Here is a 26,002-nt window from a genome sequence, read left to right as displayed (position 1 = left end):
CAGGTAGCATCTCCTGCATTCCCATTTTCCAATTCCTTGATTTGCCTGTGGGAATGCTGAACTGTTTAGGAAAATGTATGCTAATTTTACTGCTCTGTCTAGCAACCTGAGCTGTGTTGTGTAAAGATGTCCAGTGGAAACCTTAATAAAGTGTTTGAAAACCAAGAAGTTAATTACTTCCATTCTGTACAAGGAGGTTTTGAAGATTACTTTTAGTGGGATTGTACAGGTGTAAACAGAGAACATAGTTTAGCCAATAGGAAAACCAGTTTTCCTTTACAGTGCTTGCATACAGTAAGTACATTTTGGTATTTTCACTCTCACTCAACAATGGATTATTTATAATATTTCATTATATGCTAATATCTTGCAATTCAGTTTTTGATATTGTTTCTGTTGAAAATGTCTAATGTTAGAAAGAGTTTGGAGCTCCAGGACACAATAGGTTATTATAGTGGAATAAAGCTTGCAGCTGACGGAAAATGCATTCCTATTTTTGTAATTTTTTGTGTCTAATAGTGAAAGATAAACAAACTGTTGTGAAGACTAATTCCATGAGCAAAAGTGAAGGCAAGTGCATACACCTAAATGACAGTATTATAGGTTATGGGTTAGAGTTTACTATTGTAAAGGTTGCAGCAGTGATTCATCTTTAACTAGCACAAGAAATCAGAGCAAGGCTTGTTACTTTCAATTCTGTTTTCCTAAATGTTTTCATTAAGAGACCTACAACTAGTGTATAGGCAGATTAGTTGCAACTCTTTAGACATCCAGATGGACTTCCCAGAAATGTTATTTTTAAAATTATTTTAGGTATATGAAAACAGATCTTTGTCGAAAGTTTATGAAATATAAGAATACAATTATTTGGCACAAGATTTTTATGGCAGCTAATCTATATTCAAATGGATTTGAACCTTCCTCTAAACAGCCTGATAAATCTGAGCTGTTCTTTTGTCTTTAGAGTCAGTTGATGGTGTTTTGATAAACAGCTTGGTTTTTTTCCTCTTTTCTGACTCATCAGTTTTGTTTTGGACCTTGGCCTTTGGTAGGACTCCTTTCTGCCATTTCTTCCTTACAGCCTTGTTTGATGGTTCATGTCAAATTCCACCACGACCATTTGTGTTCTCCAATGTTGGGGAATGATAGGAGTAGGGTTAGTGAAGTATGTGTTTTATCTGCTATTGCTAGCAAGAACAACTCTCTGGGAGCTCTTACGTGCACGTGCTGGAACAAATTGTAAAGGTCAGGCTTTTCCTTCTGCAGTTACGGGGGTACATTATTTTAGGTATATGAAAACGGAGATCTTTGTCAAGAGCTTTAGAGATATAAGAATACAATTATTTGGCATAAGATTGTTAGGGCAGCTAATCTATATTCAAATGGATTTGAACCTTCCTCTAAACACCCTGATAAATCTGAGCTGTTCTTTCACCTTTAGAGTCAGCTGATGGTGTTTTGATAAACAGCTTGGTTTTGTTCCTCTTTTCTGACTCATCAGTTTCATTTTGGACCTTGGCCTTTGGTAGGGCTCCTTTCTGCCATTTCTTACTTACAGCCTTGTTTGATGGTTCATGTCAAATTCTACCACCACCATTTGTGTTCTCTGATGTTGGGGAAAGATAGGAGTAGGGTTAGTGAAGGATGTGCTTTATCTGCTGTGGCTAGCAAGAAAAATTCTTGGGAGCTCTTACATGCTGGAACAAATTGTAAAGGGCAGGCTTTACCCTGTGCAGTTACAGGGGTATATTATTTAGAGAAGCTTCACTGACTTCAGTAAGTGCTGCGTGCTACATTAATAATGTAGCATGAATTCCCTGTAATTATCTATCAGGAAACCCAGAATTATGTGAGATTTGCCTCCATGATCTCTTCTTTATACTACTAATCTCCCAGGTTGACAGGCACCAAATCCTTTGTTGTTGTTTAATTTGATGTTAAATGCTATTTATTTTCAGCAAAGTACTTGAGTTTTGTCAAATCATCATTTTTCTGACTGACAATTAGATATTCCATTGGATTATCTGAAACCAGCTCTTGTGTTTTATCTCCCTCCTTGCCAGCCATGCACAGTCATGACACACTTTCCCTGAAACTCATCTCCGTTCTTATCAGTTTCTGGCAGATCATGGAAGGATGACGTTGCCTTCTGCCTGGTATTGACTTATCAAAATGCCACACTATGTTTACAGACTGTGAGATTGGAAAATAATATTTTATTTATTTATTTATTTATTTCCTTTTAAGAACATTAAACTAACCTTCCAGTTAAAAGATGACTTTAGGAGGATTTGATCTTTCTCTTTTTTTAAAGAAAAGAAAAGATCAGTTTTACTGGTATTTTTCTCCAACATTTTATCCAGGGAATTGTGTCAAAGGCAGTTGCCATAATCAGAGAGCTTGGCATCACTGTCGTCTTTTATATATAAAGTTAAAATGTGGCTATTGATCACCCTGCCCTTCTTACCTTCCCTAGCAATGTGAAGAAAAAGAAGAAATGTAAGATTTGGGTGGCTACATGCTGTGCTAAAAGAATTCTACTTCTCAGGGAACTTGTAAACTACCTGGTCCAGTATGTGCTTTTATGCTCATTTGCTGCATCCATTTACTTAATCTAATCACATCAATGTGAAATGATCTTCTTTTAAAATGGGCTTTTAAAACCTTAAAAACGATGTATATATTCGCTACTATGGTCCTTAGCAGGTGACAATCAGAATACGGTCCACTCACTGTAATGCAACTATGCAAATATATATCTCTTGAGGATGCATGCAGTATACCATGGTTTATTAAACAACAACAAAATAACTAAAGGATAAAACTATTCAGAAAAAACCTGCAAGAGATATAGGGAACAATCTGAGGGTTCCTACTCTGTACATCTTTAGGTGTGCAGTTGGGGCAAGAGGAGTCTAGGTAGATCACAGAAGTAAGAATTTTAAGATAATCTATAGGCTGGGTTTCCTCCAGTGTCAACAAGAGTTTTCAATTCTCAACATATCTCACTCTCTGGGGACAGGACCCCAAACCAACTTTAGCTGTTTTATCAGAAAAGGCTACCTGTGTGCTGCAAAATTCTACTAGACAAAGAATTTTGATCTGGAGTAGAAGAGTAATCATGAAACCTAAAAGGAGATAGAAAAATATAGACATAAAAGATAAGACAACAGTGACAAACAGTAATAAACTTCCCAATGAAAAATATTGAAGCTAATTTAGATTTATTTTTTTTCCACATTACTATCTAATACAGTGGTTCTGAACCAGAGGGCTGTGGCACCCCAGGATGCCATGAGATCCTTTTAAGGGTGATGCTCAATATAAGCACTGTTAAGTGTACAAACATCTACACATGATTCACAAGTAAACCCAGACATCTCAAATAGGAACTCATAGTGTCCAAAACATTCCAACTTGTTGTGGTCTTTCTAGTAATTTACAACAGAAGAATTGTGCTATTATTATTCTGTAGTAAAAAAATAAGTAAAAGTTAAGAGCTCCCATTTTCCAAGGAGTGCCGTGAGTCTAAAAAAAAGTCTGAGAATGACTGGTCTAACATAACGACAAGCAGGTTTCATTCAGTACTTTTCTTCCATCAATCGCAAAGGTGGAAAACATTGTTATTTCCATTTTACACCTGAGGAAACTGAGACAGTGAGGTAATGTGACTTCTTCATGATAACTCAGCTGATCGGGGGCAGAAACGGGAATGGAAGCGAGATGTCCTGAGTCCCAAACTGCTGCTCTGTCCACTAGGCCTTGAAGTCATCCCAGATGAGACCTTTGAATACAGTATTGGGGAAAGGTTTGATTCATTCAGTCCATAATTGTTTTCACTGAAGCCTGTTCTTTCATGCACACAAACTGTTGCTGTATAGCTGGTTGTAAATGATTCTTCCTTCTTTGAAACAGAATGTGCTTATCATGGCAAAGCACAATTCTTTTTTTTTCTTTTCTTTTTCACAAAAATACAGTAACGTATGCTTTGGAGAGCTTTACAAATGAAATGTTCAAGACCACTACTAACCTCCATGGGTGAAGTAGCTGTTTGACAATATTTAGAAGATAGGCCTGGGAAGGGTGAAGCATAGCTTCTCTTCACTCAGTGACATGCTCTCCTTCAACAGCATTGGTGTTGTCAGGCAGCAATGCAAGGCATGATGCCCTAGGGCATTCAAGCAGCTATGGCCTTTGTGTGACCGAATTCAAGCAATGATTTTCAAACTTTCCAAGCATCTGTGCCAAAGTATCAAAGGCAGGGGCTGGCAAACTACAGTCCATGGGCCAGATCTAGCCACAAGGAGGCCCGATCTAGCCCAGGAAGGTATGATCTGGCATAGGGGATTATGCCACAGAGCTGTGTCACCCATTCCCTCCACTGTGCTTCCTTCTACCTCAGAGTCTGCTGCTCTACTGCATCTGGGCTTACCCTCAATACAGAGGGGTTAGGGATCAGAAGTGAGGGTAAATGCAGGCAGCATACCCCCCTGCTCCAGGGAGCAGAGACTTACATTGCAAAGGGTGGTCTGCACTGGCAAAAGGTTGCCAACTTCTAAAGGCTTAATTCTGTTGTCCTTGAAGTCAATGGGTTGTCTACCACTGATTTCAGTGGGAACAGAATCAAACTTTTTTGGCTGTGCTTGCCATAGCCTCTCTTTAATTCATAGATTCATAGATGTTAGGGTCGGAAGGGACCTCAATAGATCATCGAGTCCAACCCCCTGCATAAGCAGGAAAGAGTGCTGGGTCTAGATGACCCCAGCTAGATACTCATCTAACCTCCTCTTGAAGACCCCCAGGGTAGGGGAGAGCACCACCTCCCAAACTAATGATCAGTTTCCATGTATTTGTGCTTATTTCTAGTTACTAGGGAGCCTAAATTGTGAGACATACTTGGAGCAACCCACATTCCAGTGTGGGTCAAGCCATATCAATTCATGAGAAGTCGGCACTGCACCTGTGTGAAGGCCCACTTACATCACAACATGCCTCTGCTCATGTGAATCCAGTTGTAAGACTGGGGTCTAAAGGGAACTTCAGTTCACTGTAGCTCACCAGCATTGGTACACATGCCAAAGGCCAAAACCCTTCCTTAGATGCGTAGTGCAGGTTGACATCTGAAGAGGCAAGAGGTTATCAGATCAGTGCAAGTTCTTCAAGGTATGTCAAAGCACTGCTCCGTAACACTGCATATTTCCAAAGCTATCAGCACACAGAAGACTGCAAACACAAAGTGATTGATTTATGCCAGTAAAGACCACAAAGGGTCACAGAAAGCCGGGGTGGAGCTCACAGCAACCCAGCCCCTCAGAAGCTGTTGGAGAGATCAGCCTAAAAGTGAGTCAGCAGTAATTTCCTGGCAAAAACCCCCGAATGCAGGGGGTGGTGGTGGTGAGGGAGGGGAGTTGCTAATTTTCTTTCTTTTTTCTTTTCTGTTTTTGGTACAAAACTCCCAGATTTGCATAACAGGGCAAGAAATAGGTTCAATTAGTTATAGGCGGCAGCCTGGACACACACATACACCCCCGCCCAGCAGCAGCCGCCGCTTACTCATCCTTCCAGGAATGAGGGCGGGCAGAGCCCAGTGCGCGTGGGTGTGTGTCTGTGCGTTCCACAGGTGGAGTGGGCTGAGCCGCAGGGCACGCTGGGAGCTGTAGTTCCCTCCGTCACGGCTCTGGCTGGCTGGCGGCGGCTAGGACTACAAGCCCCAGCGTGCCCCGCCCCCGGGCTGGAGGCGCTCCATAGGCTTTGGGCTTTAATCCCCACGTGGGAGTGGGCGGCTTGGGAGAGTAGGAGTGAGTTCCTGACGATGAATTCCGCTAAGTAGTTCATCCCTATACTGTCCAGCGCCAGCCGAGCGGGAGCCCTCCTCCCTAGCACAGGGCAGCCGCAGGAAAGCCCAGGCAGGGCTGGAGGAGAAGGCATTAGCCACTCTGCCAGTGCAGAGCAATCCGAATTACACCCCCCCCCGCCCACGCATACACACGCACGCGGGGCGCACCCTTCCCCATGCACAGGGGACCCGCGGCAGCCCACCGAGCAGTCCCGTCGCGGTGCTGAGGTTCAGGCTGCTTTAGAGCCATGGGGAATGGGATGAACAAGGTAAAGCTGCTTCTTGTTATTTCTGTATGTATGTGTGTGTGTGGTGATGATTCCAACCTCGCTAGAAAGGGAAGGCTGAACCATTCCTCCCTTCCTTGCAAAAGATGCCTCCTTGTGTGTGTGTGATGATGACGATGATTGCAACCCCGCTTGGGCCGTGCTCCCCTCCCCCTGCAGAAGATGCTTCCTTGTTGTGTCTGGCTTTGTCTCAGTCTCTCTCTGTGACGATGATGTTTGTAACCCTGCTATAAAAGGCAGGTCACCCCCTCCCCCTTGCAAAAGATGCCTACTCCCTTCCTTGGTGGTCAACAGCACATAGGGCTGTGGCCTGCTGTGCAGGGGGAGGAGAAGGGGGTTCTGTTTAAGTCGGATTTGACTCGTTTGAGGGGCCCGAGGCGGTGGCTGATTTCCTCCCCACCCCCGGCCCCCCCCCCCCCCCCCCAGCCGCCAGTAGCTGCAGGATGATTTGCTTTCCGTTGGTGCCCGGCAGCTTTCCCCCTCCTCCAGGACGTGGTGGGGTGGGGGGGAACCACATTTGCTGCCGAGGTGTGGGGCAGGGCTGGCCCAGCTGCCCCTGGCCCCACCCGTTGCTCCTGTCATTTCCTTTTCCTTGCTGTGGGCCTCCCTTGTCTCTTTTATTTGCATGAGAAGGTGGAAATGCCTCGTGCAGCCCCCAGCCCCTCTTCGTGCAGCCACCAGCCCCTCTTCTGCCTTCACAACCATGGATCTTCCTCAAAGCTTTCTCCAGGGAAAAGATGTGGGCATTTTTGCCTGCCTGCAGTGCCCCCCCCCCCCCCCCCCCGGTCCTCCCCCCCAGGGCCCCTAACCATTCTCCAGAGACTTGGCTTCTTTCCCCTCCCTGCCCCTGCAGGCAGTGTTGTAGCAACTAAGTTTGGCACCTGGGGCAAAGTCTGCAGTGGCAGCCCCCCTTGCCCCATGCACACATCCAGGGGTACATGCCCCCCCCCCCCATGCTTGCCCAGGAGTGCACACAGTAGTGGGAGCTGCCCTTCCCCTGTCCCCCCACCTCCCCCCAAAATGAGCTGTTCGTGGATATATCCTGCGCCCCACTCTGGCTGGGTAGTGCCTTTTGGCACCCCTTTGCTTCAGCATCCAGGGTGGTTGCCCCGCTCACCCCAGCCCCTGCTATGGCACTGCCTGCAGGCTGGGTGCTGCTGCAGCCCTTGGAGAAGGCAGCTTGTCGGTGGCCAGGCTGGCCTTCCCAATTGTAGGCTGGCAAGTTTGTTTTAAAATGGGTATATCCTATAGCAGGGGTGGGCAAAATGCAGCCTGTGGGTCAGATGCGGCCACCAGGCCATTCTGTCTGGCCCGCGGGGCCCCTAAAAAATTTAGAAAATGAATATTAATCTGCCCTGGGCTGCTGTCATGCGGCCCTCGATGGCTTGCCGAAACTCAGTAAGCAGCCCTCTGCCCAAAATAATTGCCCACCCCTATCCTATAGGATAAGTTTCCCTTTCAAGAAGTCCATTGGGCTTTTCCCAGCAAGTTCATTTCAGGATGTTGGAATCTGGCTGGCTCCAGGGACAAAGACTATTACCTTGGGGTCCTACAAATGTACAAGCCCAGAGGTGGATCCAGGAAATGTGTATTGGTGCAGTTGCCCCCATCCCCGCATTGGTTCCTGCTCCACCCGAAGTGTAAAACCGCCTGCTTGGCAGTGACAGCAGCATTTCTAGTCAGACAATAGTGAGGAACTCAATTGAATTGGTGGCTCACTAAAATCTACCTGTTTCCTTCTAAACTTTTCATGCCACAGGTGTTAATGACCCTCTCTCCTTTTTAATGCTCTTGCTGTTCCACCAATCAGGCTAACCTCTGTTCTGCAATCCTGCTCCTGGTGATGAAGCTCCTGTTTCACAGCCCTGCAGATTGTTTTTTAACTTGTTCCAATGTAGTTGGATCAAAGCAAAAACAAATATTTAACTGAATAATACAGCCCTAGGGCCCTAGCATAGTAGTAAAGCTTCTAGTTTCTTTTTACCTGGAGAAAGGTGTTGTGTTATATGGGAATGATGAACCACACCGCCTGCTCCTCCTCCTTCTCCCCCACTTTTCAAAATCCTAAATCTGCCTGTGTTGTAGCCCAGTGTCTCACTGCAAGTACGGGTGAAGTATCTCCACTAATACTTTGCGGAGGACAGTTGAGGGTCAAGCTGCCTGTGTAACAATTGTTCCAGCCTGCTTTGATGCAAGTCAAAACCTAGGGCAATCAGCCCCAGTCTTCTGTCTTTAGGCTTAAATTCCAACTCCAGTTCTCTTGTGTTGAGGCCGCTGTTGGGTGAAATTTTAATACGATTTTGCAGTAAATTTACACAGGGTGATAGTGCATATCTGCTTAGCCTTGGAGGGGCAGGTGGTCTAATAGAATGAACATTAGGTTGGGAGTCAGAATTTCCTGGTTTTGCCACTGACTTTGCTTTATGAGTGCAGGCAGATTGCATGTGATCCTGTGCCTAGTGAAATCAGTGGCTGCAGAATCGGGGTTTTAATCCTTCTATATTTTCTTCCCCATCTATGAAATGGGGTGAATATTACCTGCTTTATTTTGGAGAGGTGTTAGGACTGTCTAATGAATGATAGCAAGCACTTTGAAAATGTAAGTGTCAAGCAAATACCACCTATTAGTAGGCCAAAACCTGTTCAGTGAAGTCACTGAGAAGAAAATCTGGCCCTCTGAGTATATCAGATAGAAAGGAAGATGAATCAGTTCTGTGATTAGTGTTACTCACTGTATAATTAAACCCTGCCTTTACTAGCTTTTTATTGGCTGGTCATAAAAAGAGAATTACAATCATTTCAATGCTGTCACTTCTGTTTTTAGCACAGATGTAAGTGCATGGCTGCAGCAAATGATTTATACAATTTACTACTGAAAAATCAGCAGGAGAGTAATATTTTCTGTCAACATATATATCACAGATGCGTTGGGGTAACCACCTCAACTGTGTGTTAAGTGTATTACAAAGAGAAGAAGAAGGCACTAGATAGCCCCTTTTCTGGGATGTATATTTGAAAACATATAATGGAATTACCACCTCAGGGTTTTGGAAGCTCAGTTGAGAAACATGCACAGTTTTTTTTGTTTAACACCTCACAGGAGAAGCGTCTTCAGAACATGGACAAACCAGTTAATATAAACATTATAAAAATTGCACTCTTGGGATCAATATTTTCTGAATGACCAGTGGACAAGGCTGTCAAGGTGAAATCTGTAATGACCCTTTCCTCTGAGAATCTATGGATGATGATGTGATGAGGAGTGCTTCTTGAGGTGCTGTCGTTAGGAGTGTGGGGGGGGGGGAGAAGAAGCAGAAACATGGTTGGGTAGGCATTCTTAATAGTTTCTCGTGAAGTTTAAAATCCCAGTTGGCATGACATAAAAGAGTAACATCAAAGTTTAAAAACATAATGTAGGGAAAACATGGGTATGTACTGAATCCCTTATAGTTTGGCTCTTTCTAAGGGCCCTGATAGGCATTCAAATTAAGGCTGGATAGAAACCAGTGTTAGAGTCATTACACATTGTCAAGCATTAACTTTTATAGCTAGTTGGCTCTCTTTAGAGTTGGATAGTCATTTTTACTGTGTGATAATTACTTTGACCTTGTGACGATCTGTGCAAGGCTATGCATAAACTTAAAATTATATATATGCCAAAAAAATCATTGTTCAGCACTTTGAGAAGCAGTCTTCCTTAAGATGTCTTAAATTGGGTCCCCAAAATGTCAAAGCAGTTTTGATGATCTTGAGGACAGGTTGTGGTCTGGCTGTCCTTTTGCCTTTCCTATTACCCTGGTGACAAAAAGGGAGGCTGGCAATCTTCAAAGCTGACTCTTGGATCCAACAGACCTCTTTAGGTTGTCATAGTTTATCAGTATGCATGACCTTAGTTTGTAACTTTAGTGCCTCTTGTGGTTTAGCCACACATGATACAGACTACAGAAAGAATTGAGCAGCTCATTAGGTGGTGGATTACTTCAGTTAAGAAAATCTCTTTGTCCTGAAGCCAGAGAAGGATTAGTTGTAGCTCCCAGTGGTTCTGATACAGAAAGAAAGACATTAGAGACTGCCACAGCTGCTGTCACTGCCACTGGTAGTTTAGCCCTTGTGCTGGTCCTTGTCATGAGGACAGAAACACTATCTGCTCCTATACTTTTCCATGTCATAGGAAATGTAGTACATGCTTGTAATAAGTCCATCTGTTTTTGTATGGACATTAGTGTTTGGATGAAGAAAGGAGGCTGGGGGTCCTCCCTTTTGTCTGTTATTCCTTTTGTTGCTTCTTTTCCTTTGCTGTAAAATTAGCTGCACCTTTTTTCCTCAAGCATGTCAGCTCCTGATTATGGAAAACTGCATTGGAAGCATGTGTTCACAATAACTGTTCCTATCCAACACACAAAAAAACGGGAAATAGATAGCAAGCATGCTGCAATGACCAATTTGTCACTTGGCTGCAGGTATTTTTTGGTTCCTTTTTTTTTTTTTCCTTTCTCTTGAAGTAAAGAATGTGAAATAGATATAATAGAGGGTCTCTCTTCCTGATGGGTTAAAGAAATAAAAATGAGATGATAAGTAAGGTGATAAAAAGAGAGAGGATGAGAGATGACACTCAGGTTGATAGTACTCAGGCTGATAGTACCTAGAATTGTCTGTCTATGAGCTGGGTATTCTAAGTGAACAGTCTTCCACTGGGATTTACTTCCTCCTGTATCTGTTGTGGTTAACTGACATCAGGGTATGTTTCAAGATCTCTTTATTCACTCAGGTTTTTTGAAGAGGTTAGTTGAGTAGCATCTCTACATGTTGAATAGATAAGTAGATAACCCTTGAGGTCTCTTCCAACCTTGATTCTATAAGTAGTATTTGGTGTGAAGCATGATTCATCAGAAATGGAAATCAGTCTGGATAGCTTCAACTGATATAAATAGTTCCATAGAAATCAGTGGAGCTATGCCAGTTTACAGCCGGGAAAGATCTGGCCCTTTTACGTATGTGACCTTTTCTTAGTGAAATGGGTTAATCCTGATCTGCTTGTTCTTGCTCTGCCTTGCAGTTCTTAATCTTTGCACAAAACCTATTATACTGAAATCAATGTACGTGGAGTATTAATATATATAAGCTGGAATAGTCTCATGACGTAAGATATTAATGTTGGCTGCATGCATGTGCCCACTGAGAAAATTGGAAGCCTTGCCATCACATTATCTATCCATTAGACTTTACCACGAACAAAGAAAGAACTGATAGCTGACTGCAAGGCAAAGAACATGTCTATGGTCACATCTACTAAATAGTATTTGCTTTATGTTTCAGTTGATATGAAGACCTTGTTGGCTTGTTCATCATGTAATCACCTTTTTCCCCCTTCCTATTCCAATGTCTTCTCTCATGTGCATAGGCACACCCATCCGTTCCTTTTTGCTTGTGTTCCATCTTCTTCATTGTCTGACACTACAGTTGCTGAGGGCTGTCAGATGACACGGCTGAAAGTTCCCACCCACAGTGTAGTGTTGAAGTATCATTAAGCATTGTAAGAAGACTCACTTCTTTCCAAGTAGCTTTCACCTTTCTTATATGTTGGTACAGGAAGGGTAACAGACATTCTGCTTGCAGTATGTCCTAACTTTCTATCTAACTGTCAGTATCAGCTCCACACCCATGTTTTTTTTCCCACCTGTAGAGAGGTGATTTGAGGAGTGTCAACCTCTTTCATCCCTTTTTCAGGAAAAAATAGTTTTTTTCATTGTAGCCTTCCCCCCGCCCCCTCCCCCCTCAGTGACCTTGTCTACCTTTTAAGCTATAACCCTCCTTTGAGAATATACACAGGGTGTATAAGTACTACTGCAGCAGTTTCCAAACTGACAGATTGTATACCACCAATTTAAAATGATGCAACCTTCAGTACCACCAGCACATTTTTCAGTTCAACCTAAGTACCACCAACACATCTTTGTCATATAAAGTAATTATAATAAATCTGTTAATGCATACCACTGACTGGTTGTCTGCATCCCACTGGTGGTACCAGTAGCATAGATTGGGAACTGCTGTAACTACTGTATGGTCTAAAATGCTGTAGTATACAGTAGGGTTACTGTGGCCTGAGCTTGTTGCTCCAAATACAAAATTCTCTGTAGTTAAAAATATAAGGAAAGCTTCTAAGCACAGTTTGCAGCTGAAGTTTGTTCCTATTTCCATCTGTTTGAGAGTGTTAGCCAACTAATGTTGGTCCCGCGCTAATATGACAGGTGTATTGTCTTTGGGAGCAGGTATTCGTATTCCTTTTCCCCTTGTACCCAGCGATGATGGCTCTTCTCCATATCTGTTTAGCTGAGAGACATTGGAAACTGAGTGATTTAATCATGTTGTAAGGAAAAGAGAAATCTTGGAAAAGTAATTCCCTCTCAGTGATTGTTGTTCTGAAGTGACAACTCAAGGTGGGGGGGAATAATTTTTTTTCCTGTTGTAAAGAACATTAACTTAGTAAAAGCAGAGATAGAGGGAATAAATCATGCTGAAAAATATTGATAGTTCGGTCTCCTTTTGCTTGGGTTTAGTTAAGCATCAGCTCTGATTTATGTGATTAAAAAGAAAAAAATTATGGCCTTTGACTTGCTTCTGTTTCTTAGTCCTTCAGATCCCAGTTTGGCAAAGGGAAAAATGAAAAAAGAGCAAGTAAATGTTGTTCAGCATCATAGGTCATTTAAGGGGATCACAAAGGTCCTGTGATCCCAGGAGAAAGGTGGTGGGCAGAGGGCCCAGAAACCCAGAGTGTTTTCAGGGTTAGGCCTCTGGGGGATAAGAGGTGACATGACTAGGCAACTGAGGCAATCGGGATGGGAGGGGTGTTTATATAGCACAAAGCTGATTGGAGAGGTGTTGATTATTATGGATTCTCTGACTTCTGTCCAATTTGGCAGTGAAACAATAAGCGTTAGACTTATTTTTGCTTGAGAAACCATTCTGACAAAGCCAGTTAGAAATTGGGTTACTTGTTTAGGCTCTTGCATTGGGCCGCCATTCTGTGTGGCACAAATCACATCGCTTTTCAACATGCTCGCAGTTGTCAAGAAGAGCCTTAAACACTAATCCCTGATGAAAAGTGTTTCATAACTTTTAGGGCTTTCAGATTGCTGGAGTGAGCAAAACGGGTAGAGTTTTTCCTTTAAATAGCTTTGCTAGAGAGGTTGTTGATGCTGTTGTGATGACATAGGGGTGTTACTAAGGCAGTAGGAAGTCCCTGCTGACTTGTCATTGATGGTGGTATGCTCTGCATGTGCTTGCAGGAGAGTGGAGCATATAGTCTGGCTACCTTGTTTTTAGCTGTTTCAAAGGATTTGGTGTTAGTGGTAGATTTTCAGGTGGGTGGCTTCAAAGTGGCAGAGAGTAAGGTTTAAGGCTGCGGCGTGCATTTTTCTTTCTTTCTTTTTTCAATGTGTGCTTCCTTTGCGTGTGCTGGTTGCAGTTCCAAAGTGAAGAGGCTTCTGAAAGAGTGGGGAGGGGCAGCGGCCCAATGTTTATGCTGTCTGAATGCACGTGTACTCGGAGCTGGCCCTTACACTAACCTTGAAACTTGCAAGTTAAAGAAAGTCCTGTAACTGAGAACAGCAAGAGCTGATAGGAACGCTGCTGTGAGCACGTAGGACTGGGAGGGGAAAATGCAACTGGGTGACTTTCATCAATTCTCGCTCGCACAAGTAGCGGCTGTTTACAGTGATTTCTTGTACTGGCTGAGCATGGCCTGAATGACAGTAGAGCTGCAGTCTGACTTGCATGCTTCTGCTTTAACTGCTAGAAGATCCATTGGATTCCCCTCTTTACCCCCAGTTCTTTCTCTGACTTGCTCTCCGACTTTAGGCAAATTACTCTACGCTCGTCTGTGCTTCCCCACTGAATAATTAAGGATAATACATACAGTTACAGCAGGGGACTTGTGAGGCCCTCTTCATATTTGTGAAGCACTTTTGAGGTGACTCTGTGAAAACAAATATTTCATCATCCACACTTCCTACCCCCTCGCCCCATGTGGGAAACCATTCAAAGTGCCGCCTGCCTGAAGTATTGCAGATGAGGAAAGTTGCAAGGAGAAACATGGGTTTTTTAGATTGCTTTAGAATAGACAATAGTCTGCTATAGTAGTATGCTCCATCCTGTATGCAAATCGAACATTGCCAAATTGAGTTACCGCAAGACATCTGTATTTGATACTATATTTCTTTCTCGCAGATTCTGCCTGGCTTGTTCATTGGCAACTTTAAAGGTAAGATTAGTTTTATGGTTATAATTTAGGATTATTTTAACGGTTATGGGCCTGAAGTATCGTCTAACAGCTGGACAGCTTCTTTCACTCTCTTAATCCATTTCTGAATCCACCTGCTGGAACTGAAAAGGACAACCAGTTTACTCAGTCTTCTGCACAGCACAACTGTAATATTAAAAAATATTTAATATTAAAACAGACAGTTTAACGGGGACATGCATCATCTGGAATCCCTAAATATTGGCCTATGCTGTAAACCAGTCCTGCCTTACCAGGCTTGTATGTGGGCAATGCAGATTTTTTGTAAGAAGTATTTCAAGCCCTCCTCTTTAGTAGCTTGCTGTCCCACCAGTGCTTGCTTTCATTGTTCAGGTTATTTATGACACCTGTTAAGGACCCCTATTATTATTGCTTGTGAAACCGAGAGATCTGTAGTGGGATGTCTGAATCACAGTACCCGCACTGTCCATGTTGCAGACTTAGATCTGTTCTTGTTCTTGTGTTTGTGTTTGTGAAGGGAGGAGGGGGAGGGGTGCCATTCAACTTTTTATCTGGTACTTTCAGACCCAGATTCTGAAGAAAACTAAGGTTAGGATTTAAAAAAAAAAAAAAAAAAAAGGAACATACAGCTGGCTTTGAATCTATTTTTAGGTATCTGAATATATGGCCTGTTTTTCAAAACAGCACTCAGTAGCTCCAGTTGACTAGTAATTTAGAGTGTAAGTGGGTTGGGACAGCGGCCATCTTTTAATTGCACATGTTTTCTGAGCCTGTCACAATGGGGACCTTGATGTCTGATGAGCCTGCAGATGGTCCTGCAATAGTTCTGGTGATATGTAACTAACATTGACTACAGCTAGTCATAGTTCTGAGCCACAAGTATGGTGCTGGTCAGGGATCTCCTGATCTGTTACTTGCCTGAGCAGGTTTTTCCTCTCCATTTCACACTTACCTGGCACTGCAATATTGTTCTTCGCTTTCTCATCTCTCGTGCAAAGTGTCTGGTGGCCTGGGCATAGGTCAGTGTATTCTGTCTGCCTGTGGAGCATTCCATGATACCACATTGCTTTCACAGCAAATCAGTGTTTTGCTGCCCTCTCTATGTGGAGAGAGATGTCATATAGAGCAGGGGTGGCAGTTTTGGTGAGCTGTTGCAGGTTAGGGGCTGGGAGGATTGCTGGCCTGGCCCAGGGTATGAGGGGGCAATTGATCCTATCTGGCCCGGGCTCATCTGCCCCATACCTACTGCCAGGGGTACCAGATGAAATAGGCAGGCAGGGTCTTGGAGACCACCGGGATCACCCTGAGCAGGGCATGCTCAGCTAGGTGGATGGGATGGGGTTGCAGGCCGGTGGGGAGTGGGGTAGGTGGATGGCAGTCGGGTGCCAGGATTACGGGGGGAGGTGATAGTGTGGGCCCAGGGCCCAGGGCAGAGCAACGATCTGCTCCTTGCATATCCCTGCAATAAGCACCAGTTCTGTGGGCAGGGACATGCGGGGAGTGACAGCCCCGGCTCTGCGCTGTCACCACCCCATGATCTCGCTCCCAGACACCACTCCCTGACCACTTGCAGCCCCATCCCATCCACCTGGCTGAGTTACATCCTGCCCATGGAGGTCCTTGGCCAGTCTCCATGGAGATCCCGCCTGCACACCCACCTGCTCTGTCCCGTGCCCCCGGCAGTGGGTGTGGGGCAGACAGGCCGGGGTGCCCAGACAGTGGCACTGTAGCTGTTGGCAGTGAAGACACTAACAGCAGCAGACTGAAGGAGCTGCTGCTGTGGGGGCTGCTGGGAGGTGGAGTCCATCCACCACACCATCTCTACCCCTGCTCTGCCACTCACCTGTGGGTGGGGGACTGGCCACAGCTGCCATGGCCGAAGCTGCTCCGTGTGCCTGGGCCAGGCAGGGTCCAGGGACCTGCTGCAGGCCAGATACATCCCGTGGACCAGATTCAGCCCACCGAGGGATTATGTTTTGCTCACCCCTGGTATAGTGTCTCAGGAACCAGCCCTGGTCCATAAGTCAAACTTAAGAGGTGCTCTAGTGCTATTCATAGTTGAGGATGCTGTGGATGGTGCTGGAGCATCTGGGGAGACTGGGGGGAGTTGACTGTGTCAGCTTTATGGGGGGGAGAGACATGTAAAGATGCACAAAGGTGAGGTTAGGATGAGGGTGTGGGAAACAAAGAGAAGAAAATGAGAGAAATGGAGTACAATCAGTGACAAGTTTTATTTTGAGCTGTACTCTCTATCTGTACCTGGCCACACATCATGATGAGAAGAATAAGGAATAAAGTGGGAGTGGAGGGAGATGACTTGATGAGTCCCTTCTGACCCTACCAACTATGAATGTTACCTCGTGTTTCACTTGCAAATATTCCCAGATTGCTTCAGCATTTCAAAAAGCAAAGGACATGGTCCCTTCAAGTTGCCCTGAGTGCACAGAATACGAAACTGTCGCCATTCTCATGCCAGCCCTGGTGGCAAACTTTTGACAGTACGCCCAAGAGAGTGAAACTCGGATGCAGCATCTGTTTCTCAGCATGGTGCTGTTTTTGTCTCCCATGCAGCAAGATGAAGGGGAGTTGGTCATGGTTGCAGACTGAGTCAGCACCTCAGCCCAGATTAGGTTTTAGAACCCTCCTAGCTCTTGGAGCAGAATGGTTATTGCAACATGTCTTGCAAAAGGGGCTATTAATGGTATGTCAGATCACGTCTAGCTTGATAAAGTTGTGGCATTAAGGAAGATGCGGTGAGCACTAGCATTTTTGGCTGAAAATTAACTGAAGCTGAAGTGTTCAGCTGCTTCATGTAAAAGAGGGAAGGAGAGGAGCGGGTGTCAATCTAAGTCAGATTGACTGAGTGCTTCAAAGACTGCATTCACTGAAGTTAAAATTCACACCCTTCATTTTTTTTAATGGCCCTTGCTCTCTCTATGTAACCTATTCTCTCTCTACCATCACACCATTCTGTCAAATAGAAAATTGATCTGTTGAGTTAGCTATATGCCCGGAGTGGGAGAGAGAGCTAGCCATTGCTAGTAGGACACTCTTATTAAGAAGTAAACTTATTAACTTTCCTAATAGTAATAGTGATGGGCTGTCAATATTGCAAAGCAATCCACTGTTCAAGCAAGGCAAAGATCAGCCGACTGCTGTCATAATTCCAAGAGAGACTCAATGGCTGTGTCCTTCTGCTTGTCTTTTGTTTGTTGTCATTTGCAAGGCCAGAGAGATGGGACAAAACTTTCAAAAATGCCTGATGGAGTTTTGGATGCTTAGCTTGAGCCATCCCAAAACAAGACTGGAATTCTGAGAGCTGGGACTTGGTGATTTCTGGTGTTCAAAAAGGGGGGTGCCCAAATTACTCATCACTTTTGAAGGTCTTGGACATAAAGCTACAGTATTTTGGGGGTTTAGTAAGTGATCTGATGTTTGAAACAGCTGGCATATCACCTTGAGCGTATATCAAGGTTACAAGGTGAATACGGTGGTTCTGTTAGTAATTGCCTGGGAAACCATCAACGAAACTGAGGTGTTATTGGAAGTGATATTGGTGACTTGGGGATGCATTCCCCTTCCAAATTACTACAAATCCAGCAGAACAGGATGTTGGAGGATGCTGTTATTGTTGCTCTGGTTTCATCCTTTGGAATGGTTGTTAAGCTAATCTTCCAATTGCAGGCTTTTCCACCAGAATAGTGCTTATTTATTGTATATAGATAAAATACTTCTTTACAGATTTCTAGACTCCAGTAAATTCAGAATGCCCACAGGAGATGAATCTTTATATGTGTGTAGTGTTTGGGTAGACTAAGGCACAGGTTACAAATGGCGGGGCCCTGTGGCGGGGCTTGGGACCAGGACTCAGGAGTCCTGCTTTTAAAGCATTTTTGGATCCTTTGGGATAGAGAGTTCAGTGAACTTACTTGGGTGTCAGTTCACACCTGAGTAAGTTCTTGAATTCCATTATAGGCCATACTGTGCCTTCCTGGATGGGATTGAGTAGATCCCATTAATTGGCTTTTCTTAGCCAAGTCGAATACTGCACACTTGTGGTTCATTTTCATATAATGGGCTTTCTCTGTTGGAATGTTTGGGGGCTTTGCTCTTGTAGCAAGAGGCAGGAAAAAGGTGTTTGGAGATGAATTGGTATCTCTGCAGAATGTTGCTATTTGCTAGTAATCCATTATAGCTGTACTACGGAGGTACAAAGTTCATCTGAAAGCATATAGTACGTAGGCTGAGAATATCAAAACCCACTGCCCTTCCTGTGGAATTGAAAAATATATTTTTGCATACTATCTTCTGGGTTTCAGCATAAATTCCATAGGAGTGACATGGGTTGGAAAGGGAGTGGAAAGAAATGCAAGTCAAAATCAACCCTTCCTCTCCGTTCTGATTTCAAAAAATTTTGGCCTGTCAGTTTTTTTTTTTTCTCTCCTTCCAAATGGAAATCAAAGCCACTTGCAAGTTACAGTGAGCTGGTTGCAGGATAGAACTGTCAGTCGGCTGCTGGGGGATGAAAGCTCCATATACGTCTAATTCCCAGTATAAAAAGAAAGCCTTTTGCAAGGTCACTGAGAGCTCTTTCCTCTTGTCAGAAGAAATTTCTTGGTTTCCAAATAGATCAGTTGAACAGCAGGTCTCTCCCCACCTCCCCCCTGCTCCTTCCTGTGCCTCTTTCTGTGCAGGAAGAAAGGAAACATTTTTGGGGATTGCAGCATAAAATATCTGTAGGATCATTTATGTACAATTGATTCCAAAGAGCTACTTGTAACTTTTATTAGTTACAAGTCATGCTGTCCTGCAACCCTGAATTCGAAGCAGCTCATGTCCTTTCTGCTTTAAAGACCGTGTGAAAGGTTCAAGTATTTCCAATGGAATATTCAGGGGGTTTTTGATTCTAAGGGGAAAGCCACAATCTGAGGCTTAATTCCCCCAAAGAGTCCAGTGGTGCTATGGATGAGGTAGAGAGCTTCAATTAAGTTTCCGCCCTTCCTGTTGCTCAGCAGAAGGTACATTGCATGCTGAATGATTCTTTTGTATTCACTGAGCCATGTCATTCCTGGAAATAGGTGTCTGTAAAGTTCTTCCAGGAAAAAATCCCTTTCTAGTGCTTCACTTGAGGCCTAATACCATTCATTATTGCCATTCTGAAGATATAAAATCTCTACTAATATCTGATGAGCAAGGAGATAAGATAACATGTCAGGAACAATGTACTTAGCTAGCTAGTTAGCACCCTCCTCCTCCACCTTCCCAAAATGGTATTTCTGAGACTTCTGAGTAACTTTTATTTGCAGGAGTTAAGCTTAGGGACAGGAAGGTGGGAATCCTTTTTTTTTTTTTTTTTTTTTTGTGGCATCATTGGATGGACCACAGCTTTCCTTTCAGAACCCAAAGGAAGCCATTGGTGACCCATACCTCTGAAAAGCAGGGCGTTTGACTCTAGTTTTCGAAGCGTGAAAGTTTTGACCCAAGCCTCAAACCGGTTATTCTCAAAAACACGTGCAGGGTGTGTCTGCAGCAGAAGGAAAGATGAGGTGGCTGAAATCTTCCTGAAGACAGGCCAGTTTGTAGTTCTTGTACTTTTTGCAGGTTTAGGTAAACACTTTGGGTGGGAGGATGGAGGTCAGAGTTTACCTTGGCTACCAATGCATAGTAAAACTACAACTGCCTTGTCTTTACCAGAATTATAATTTGTGTTGAGTGTAACATCCTCCTTGTGACAGGGCTGTTTGCAGGGAAGAGAGGGAATAAGTACAGGCTGGAGGAGGTGACTAGCTAGGGGAAAATATCCAAGAAATATACACCTAGCCTGAGCAGATTCTGGTTGTCAGCTTTTCCTAGCTAAGGGATGAATCTCAGTCCAATGTTGCGTACCCGTACCTCATCTCAACATAATGGGCTTTCTTTTCTGTACAACAGCAAAATCCCAAAAACATTCCAAAGATGGGAAAATGAGATATTTGGAGGTGACATGACTTCCACTATCTAATTTCATTTCCTCCTTGTCTACTTCTTAAACGAATTAGTATAAACCTGTGGTTTGTCTTAGATGCTTGTAGGACCCATCACCTTGGTTTTTAGAGCTTGTCACAATCATAATTGAATACATCCTCAGAGCAACCCAGTGACAGAATTGGGGAAGTGTCATCTTTATTTTATGTAGAGGGGAAATAAGGCACTGATGTTAAGTGGCTTGACCAAGAGACTCACAGGAAGGTTGTGGTGCAGCTGGGAGACCATGCCAGACTGCAAATTCCTTCCTACGCCCTTTGCCACAGGAGCAATGTTGCTTCTTTTGGGAAAGTGGCTGTCTAATGACATGAAGGCCTAGAGCTAGGAGGCGTAAGAGGAAATTAAACCAAGAATCATAGGCGGTATATAGAGGAGTAGGGGAATTTCCTGGCGGTGAAATGTCTCAGTTACAAGGAAAAGGCATTTCTGAAGAAACCACTGATGGGGACTTCAAGTAGAGAGGTTTTAAACTACACTGGGCAAAGCATAACACAAACTACTTTAAATACCCGTCCTGTCCTGGATGGATGTAAGGGCTGAGCTGGATGCAGGCTAAGAAGTTTCTTTCATGTCTAAATACAGTGCTAAATGCATTATTTCAGTGACCTTGAAATGTGAATGAAGAACACTGCTGCTGTGTTGTGCTAAAGTACAAGTCAGAATTTCTGTTGCGGCACTAAATGTTTTTGCCTTTTCATTCCTTAACGTAACAATTTTCGATATGAAAATGACCATGTTTCTCTTGCGTAGATATTGTGAATGACAGGATATCTTATCTGTGTAGTTATTGGAGACAGCCGCTAAAGCTTGCTTCTAATATCAGCAGCCTGCAGAGGGGGGAAGCAAGGGAATTTCCCCTCACTAAATTATCTGCCCTCTGGCCTTAAACTTTAATGATTTATTTTCAAACCAGGCACCCTATTTTTTTTTCTCCTTTTGCTATATATTTTCTATGATTTGAAAGACCATTTGCTAAATATGTTATAACCAGCTATTTACCAAGATCCATTGCTTCAGGATACTTGATTTCCCCACATCCACTTCTTGAAATATAGCATTTTTTGGCTGTATAACCTTGATTCATTGAACTTTGTTGGACCCTAAGCCTTCTGAAAAACTAAATTGTCCCCTTGGGCTGTTCCATGTATGTTAGTCATCTTTTAAAGTGAACCACAGCTGCTTTAAAGCTGACTAGTCTTCAGCTGTGGGAACCTTGCATATGGGCTCTGCTAAGTCACTAGTATCCTCTTATGTATGTATTTATTTGTATGACATGCTAACACAGATGGAGACCTGGGCCTTACTGTTAGACGCTGTATAAACACATAGTGAGAGAGGGTCTCTAGCTCTGAAAAACTTTGATTAAAAGTATTAAAGGCAGGTGAAGGCTAGGAAGCGGGGTGGGGGGAAAAGGAACAAGTCACTTCACCTCACTGTGCAAAGCAGGTCTGCAGCTGAGGCTGGACTAGAAGCTACGTTTCTTTGAGTCTCAGTACATTGCCCTACTTGCTAGGAAACGTAGAGTCCCTTCCTGTATGGTGGACTGTTCCAGCTCACTGACTTTTGAAGTTTGCAACTGTATTTGGAGGACATACAGTACAGATTTCTGAGATATTGGACATGCAGTCTGGCTCCCCTGACTGACCCTATTCTTTGAGCTCTCAGCCAGTCTCTGAGACCTTGGATTAACTGGGGTTACACAACACAATGTTAATAAAATTATTCCCAGCTGAAGGGCTCACAAATTGAACAGTCGGTTCCAGCAAAAATTAGCATTACCTTTTTAAAGAACTGCCTCTTTGTAAAGAGAATATACATTCTTTAATGTATTTGGAACTGATTTTTGTCTGACACTGACAAGAAATTGAGTGAATAAATACCATTACCACAGTCATACATGCTAGATTTGTAGTGTGTGAAACTACAGTTTTGATTTTTCTATAACTTTTATAGAGATTAACATCTTGAAGGTCATTTTTTTTGTAACAGGATGCATTTATTAGCACTCTTCTTATTGTGCTTGTATGGATCTTACCTACTGAGGAAACTGTGCCCTGCTGATCTTACTAGATCTTTCAGTGTCCTTTGATACAGTTGACCATGAGATGCTGATAAAGCATTAACTTAGTGGATATTCATGGGACTACTGTAAATAAGTTCTGCACTTTCCTAGCAAGGAGATCTGGGAGGGTGGTGATGGTTGAGTGCTTGTCGTCCCCTTAGAACCTTCCCTATGGGGTCCCAGGACTTCATTATGCCCCCCCCCACACACACACTTAATATGTATATGAGGTTACTGAGTGAGATTTATTTGGAGATCTGGAGCAAGGTGCATCAGTATATTGATAACACCCAGCTCTGCCTCTCTCTTTTTATCTGACTAAGGCCCCACAGTCTCTCCTACTGCCTGGCTGTAGTTGAGGCACTGGATTCATCCAAGACAGTAGCACCGTCCATACAAGACAGAGGTGATGGTGATGGGCAGACCACTTTACTTGGTGTGATTAGGACATCTGTCATTGGGGTTCAGCCCCCTCTTGTCACTGGTTTTTAAAGCCTGGGGAATGCTCTTGGATCCTCTGGTGCACGTGGGTCTTCAGGAGGCAGGTGTAGCTAGGAGCACCTTTTACCAACTCCATTTGGTGAAAGGCTCTCACCCCCCCCCCTTTTTTTTTTCTTCCATATTCAGATTTGGCCACCATCATCTGTACTTTTGTACCCTCAAGGCTGGAATATTGCAGTGCCCTCTAGGTGGGGCTGCCCTTGAAGACCGTCTGGAAGCTTCAGATGGTGCAGAACATGGCGGCCTGCCTTCCAGCCGGGGTCAGTCACCATGAGCACACAGTTCCAGTGCTCTGGAGCAATAGTTTTCAATCTGTGGTCTGTGGGCCCCTGGGGGTCTGCAGACTGTCTAAGGCATCTGTGAAAGATGACCATGTTCAATCAAAAGTGTGTGAATACCCACACTTACAGTTGAAAGGTGTCCACACCTTTACTCAAAATTTCCAGTGGTCCACACGGGGGGGGGGAGGGAAAAAAAAGTTGAAAACTACTGTTCTAGAGTTTCCAGTAGCTTCCTGGGCACAATTCAAATAGCTGATTTTTGACCTCTAAAGCTATAAACGGCCTGGGTCCTCTCATATTCTCCATCGCAATCCTTGAGGTTGCCCAAGAGCAACCTCGTGCAAGTACCATCAGTGTACCGAGTCCACTTGGCAAGAAGGCACGGGAGGTCCTTCTCAGTCATTCCTCAGCTCTGGAAGTCTTCCTCTTTATGCCCACCAGAGCCCAAACCTGGATATCTTTTGGGAGCACTGTAAGACCTTCCTATGTGAGCTGGCATTTTGCAAATAAAACTAGGGTATGATATTGGTTAGTGGGCTTCTGTTTTATATTTTTATCCTGTTATATAAATAGGGCAGTCCTATAAATATAAGTCTGTTTTTCCTATTATAAGCCACTTGGAGCCTATGTTGGGAAAAGGGGCATAGAAATCAAACCAAATAAATAACTAAAATACTGGGTAACGCAATTAAAATGCCCCGTTCTGCTTTCCGGCTTAGAAAGGGGACTGAAACTTTGTAGTAGAGAGTAATGACTTGAAGTAGGAGGGGCTGATTGATAAGAAATGTACAGGTGATACTATTGTTATTTTTGCACCAAGAAAGAGCTGGTTTGAAACCTTTGTGGTCTGTACTCTTTTTATGTATAAAACCAAGCTAACATATACTGCTCATAAAATTTGTTTTTTTAAAACAGGTGGCCACATTACAAAGAGAAAAAAAGCTGCATTTGACACTTGAGGGAAGTCTTTCTCACTAAAGTGGTCAGGAATAAATGAACATAGGCTGAAGTTTTTCCCTCTACAAGCTCTCCTTTTAGGTCATGTTCATGCATCTTAGAAGGTTATTATGGGGAAGTTGTAATGTGGTTACAGACTACTACAGATTCTAGCAGTGCTTTCATGAAGAAACCAAGCTTTTTCTTTAAAATGTCTACCACCACATTTTCAGTGGTCTCAATCAGGAGTCTAGTTCTGAGCATGTCAGCACTTGTCAAATGTCCAAGACTGAAAGCCATCTTGTTATAGTCAATGCACTTAGATATGTTTTATCTTAATTAAAGATGTAATCTGGTACTGTTCCCCATTTAAACCTTATTCATTTTTTTATGTAAATACTGGCTAAATGTCAAACGAGTTGATGATGAACTATATGTACGCACTAAATAAATGTGTTATGTTCTCCTTTGGTGGCTAGTTCGCAGGGAGCAAAAAGACAATACTGCTACATGCTGTCAATAGATCCTTGTCTTAAGCATTAGACTGCTTTTTTGGTGAAGGCTATAAGTTCGGTGCCAGCTGAGGACTGTTAAACATGTCCAGCAAGGACTCTTATTCTGTTTGACAGTGTCACTTGGTGCGAATGTGTTTGTGTGTAATGTACTAGGAATGCATGATAGAGTACTATGATATGAAGGTTTAGTTGGGATTACCACGTCATCCAGAAAAAAATAGGTGAAATGAATATATCAAAATTCAGAAATTCTTCGTTGTTTCTATGAATTTCCTCTCATTATTTTGCATCCCATAGAGCTAGTACTAATCTTTTCAATTTTAGTAGTGTTGGAGTGCTGTTGTGGCCATGAGGGATATGGGAGAAGCAAGGATTTTTGTGGGTGACATGCTTTCAAATACAGTGCTGCCGCCTTCAGGTCTGGTCTGCATTAGTTTGGTATTAGATATCTCTTGAATTTTCATGATCTCTTGAATCTGGAGAAAGGGGTGTTTTAAAAAAAAAAACCCAAAAAAACCCAACTTTTTCCCCGTTGGTTTTTCCATGGCACTTTGCAGGTTGGCTCAAATGTCTATAAAAACATAACATTGTATGTTCATTTATGTTATATGTATAGCATATTATTGTGGGGAAGTTCATGTTAGGGATGGCATAGATATTATCATTTTAAAAAGGTATTAGGTGTGGTTTTTGTGCCCCTTCATTGGTAAAATCAAATGTCTTAGTTAATCAGGAATCCTAATAACAAGCCTCAGATGGAGAAGAACAATATAAACAAATTTAAAACTTCTCTAAACAACTCCTTAAAACTGATTTTCTAGTCATGAAATATTATGGCTTCTTTTGGGAATCTCCCCCCTCCAGGATTTGAAGCAAATAGCATGTATGTACTTGGGAAGTTAGGAATTTCTTGTTTCCTGAGATGTAACTCTCCTGTTTAACTCTGAAAGATTGAGAGATCTATCCTTAAAAATCTTTTACTGATCTACTACTTTATATTACTAACCTTGAACCTGGGTCAGTTTGGGGGGTGGATATTGCATTTGGAGGCTGGAGGGAAAACCTCTTGATAGCAAGTTGATTTTTAAAACAACAGTAACTGTTTTGGAGCTGCTTAGTAGCTACAGGATTGAAAAAGTCCTCATGTACCCAATAGATTAGCTGGCAGAAAGTCAGAATTATCTGATAAATACAGATTGTCCTGTGGTTCTCACCTGCACACGTGTGATCTGTGTGTGAGATGCAAACTTAATTTTCAGATGCAAAATATGTGAAACTGCTGATTTTTTTTAAGGAA

General features: G+C 43.2%; 1 protein-coding gene across 2 annotated transcripts in view; it reads left to right on the top strand.

Annotated features, from left to right (window-relative positions):
- Window positions 1-5,756: 5,756 nt before the first annotated feature.
- Window positions 5,757-26,002, top strand: part of DUSP22 (dual specificity phosphatase 22) — a 64,029-nt gene continuing 43,783 nt past the window's right edge. Inside the window, exons 1-2 of one of the 2 annotated variants that reach the window (XM_014606743.3) lie at window positions 5,757-6,105; window positions 14,353-14,386. In XM_014606743.3, the coding sequence (XP_014462229.1) occupies window positions 6,085-6,105; window positions 14,353-14,386 (55 nt within the window). In that variant the 5' untranslated portion in view covers window positions 5,757-6,084. The remainder of the gene's footprint in view (window positions 6,106-14,352; window positions 14,387-26,002) is intronic. The other variant, XM_059724337.1, reaches the window with a different exon arrangement.

Source organism: Alligator mississippiensis, chromosome 3 (assembly GCF_030867095.1).
Source record: "Alligator mississippiensis isolate rAllMis1 chromosome 3, rAllMis1, whole genome shotgun sequence".
Taxonomy (NCBI): Eukaryota; Metazoa; Chordata; order Crocodylia; family Alligatoridae; genus Alligator; species Alligator mississippiensis.
This window is presented reverse-complemented; position numbering and strand designations above follow the sequence as displayed.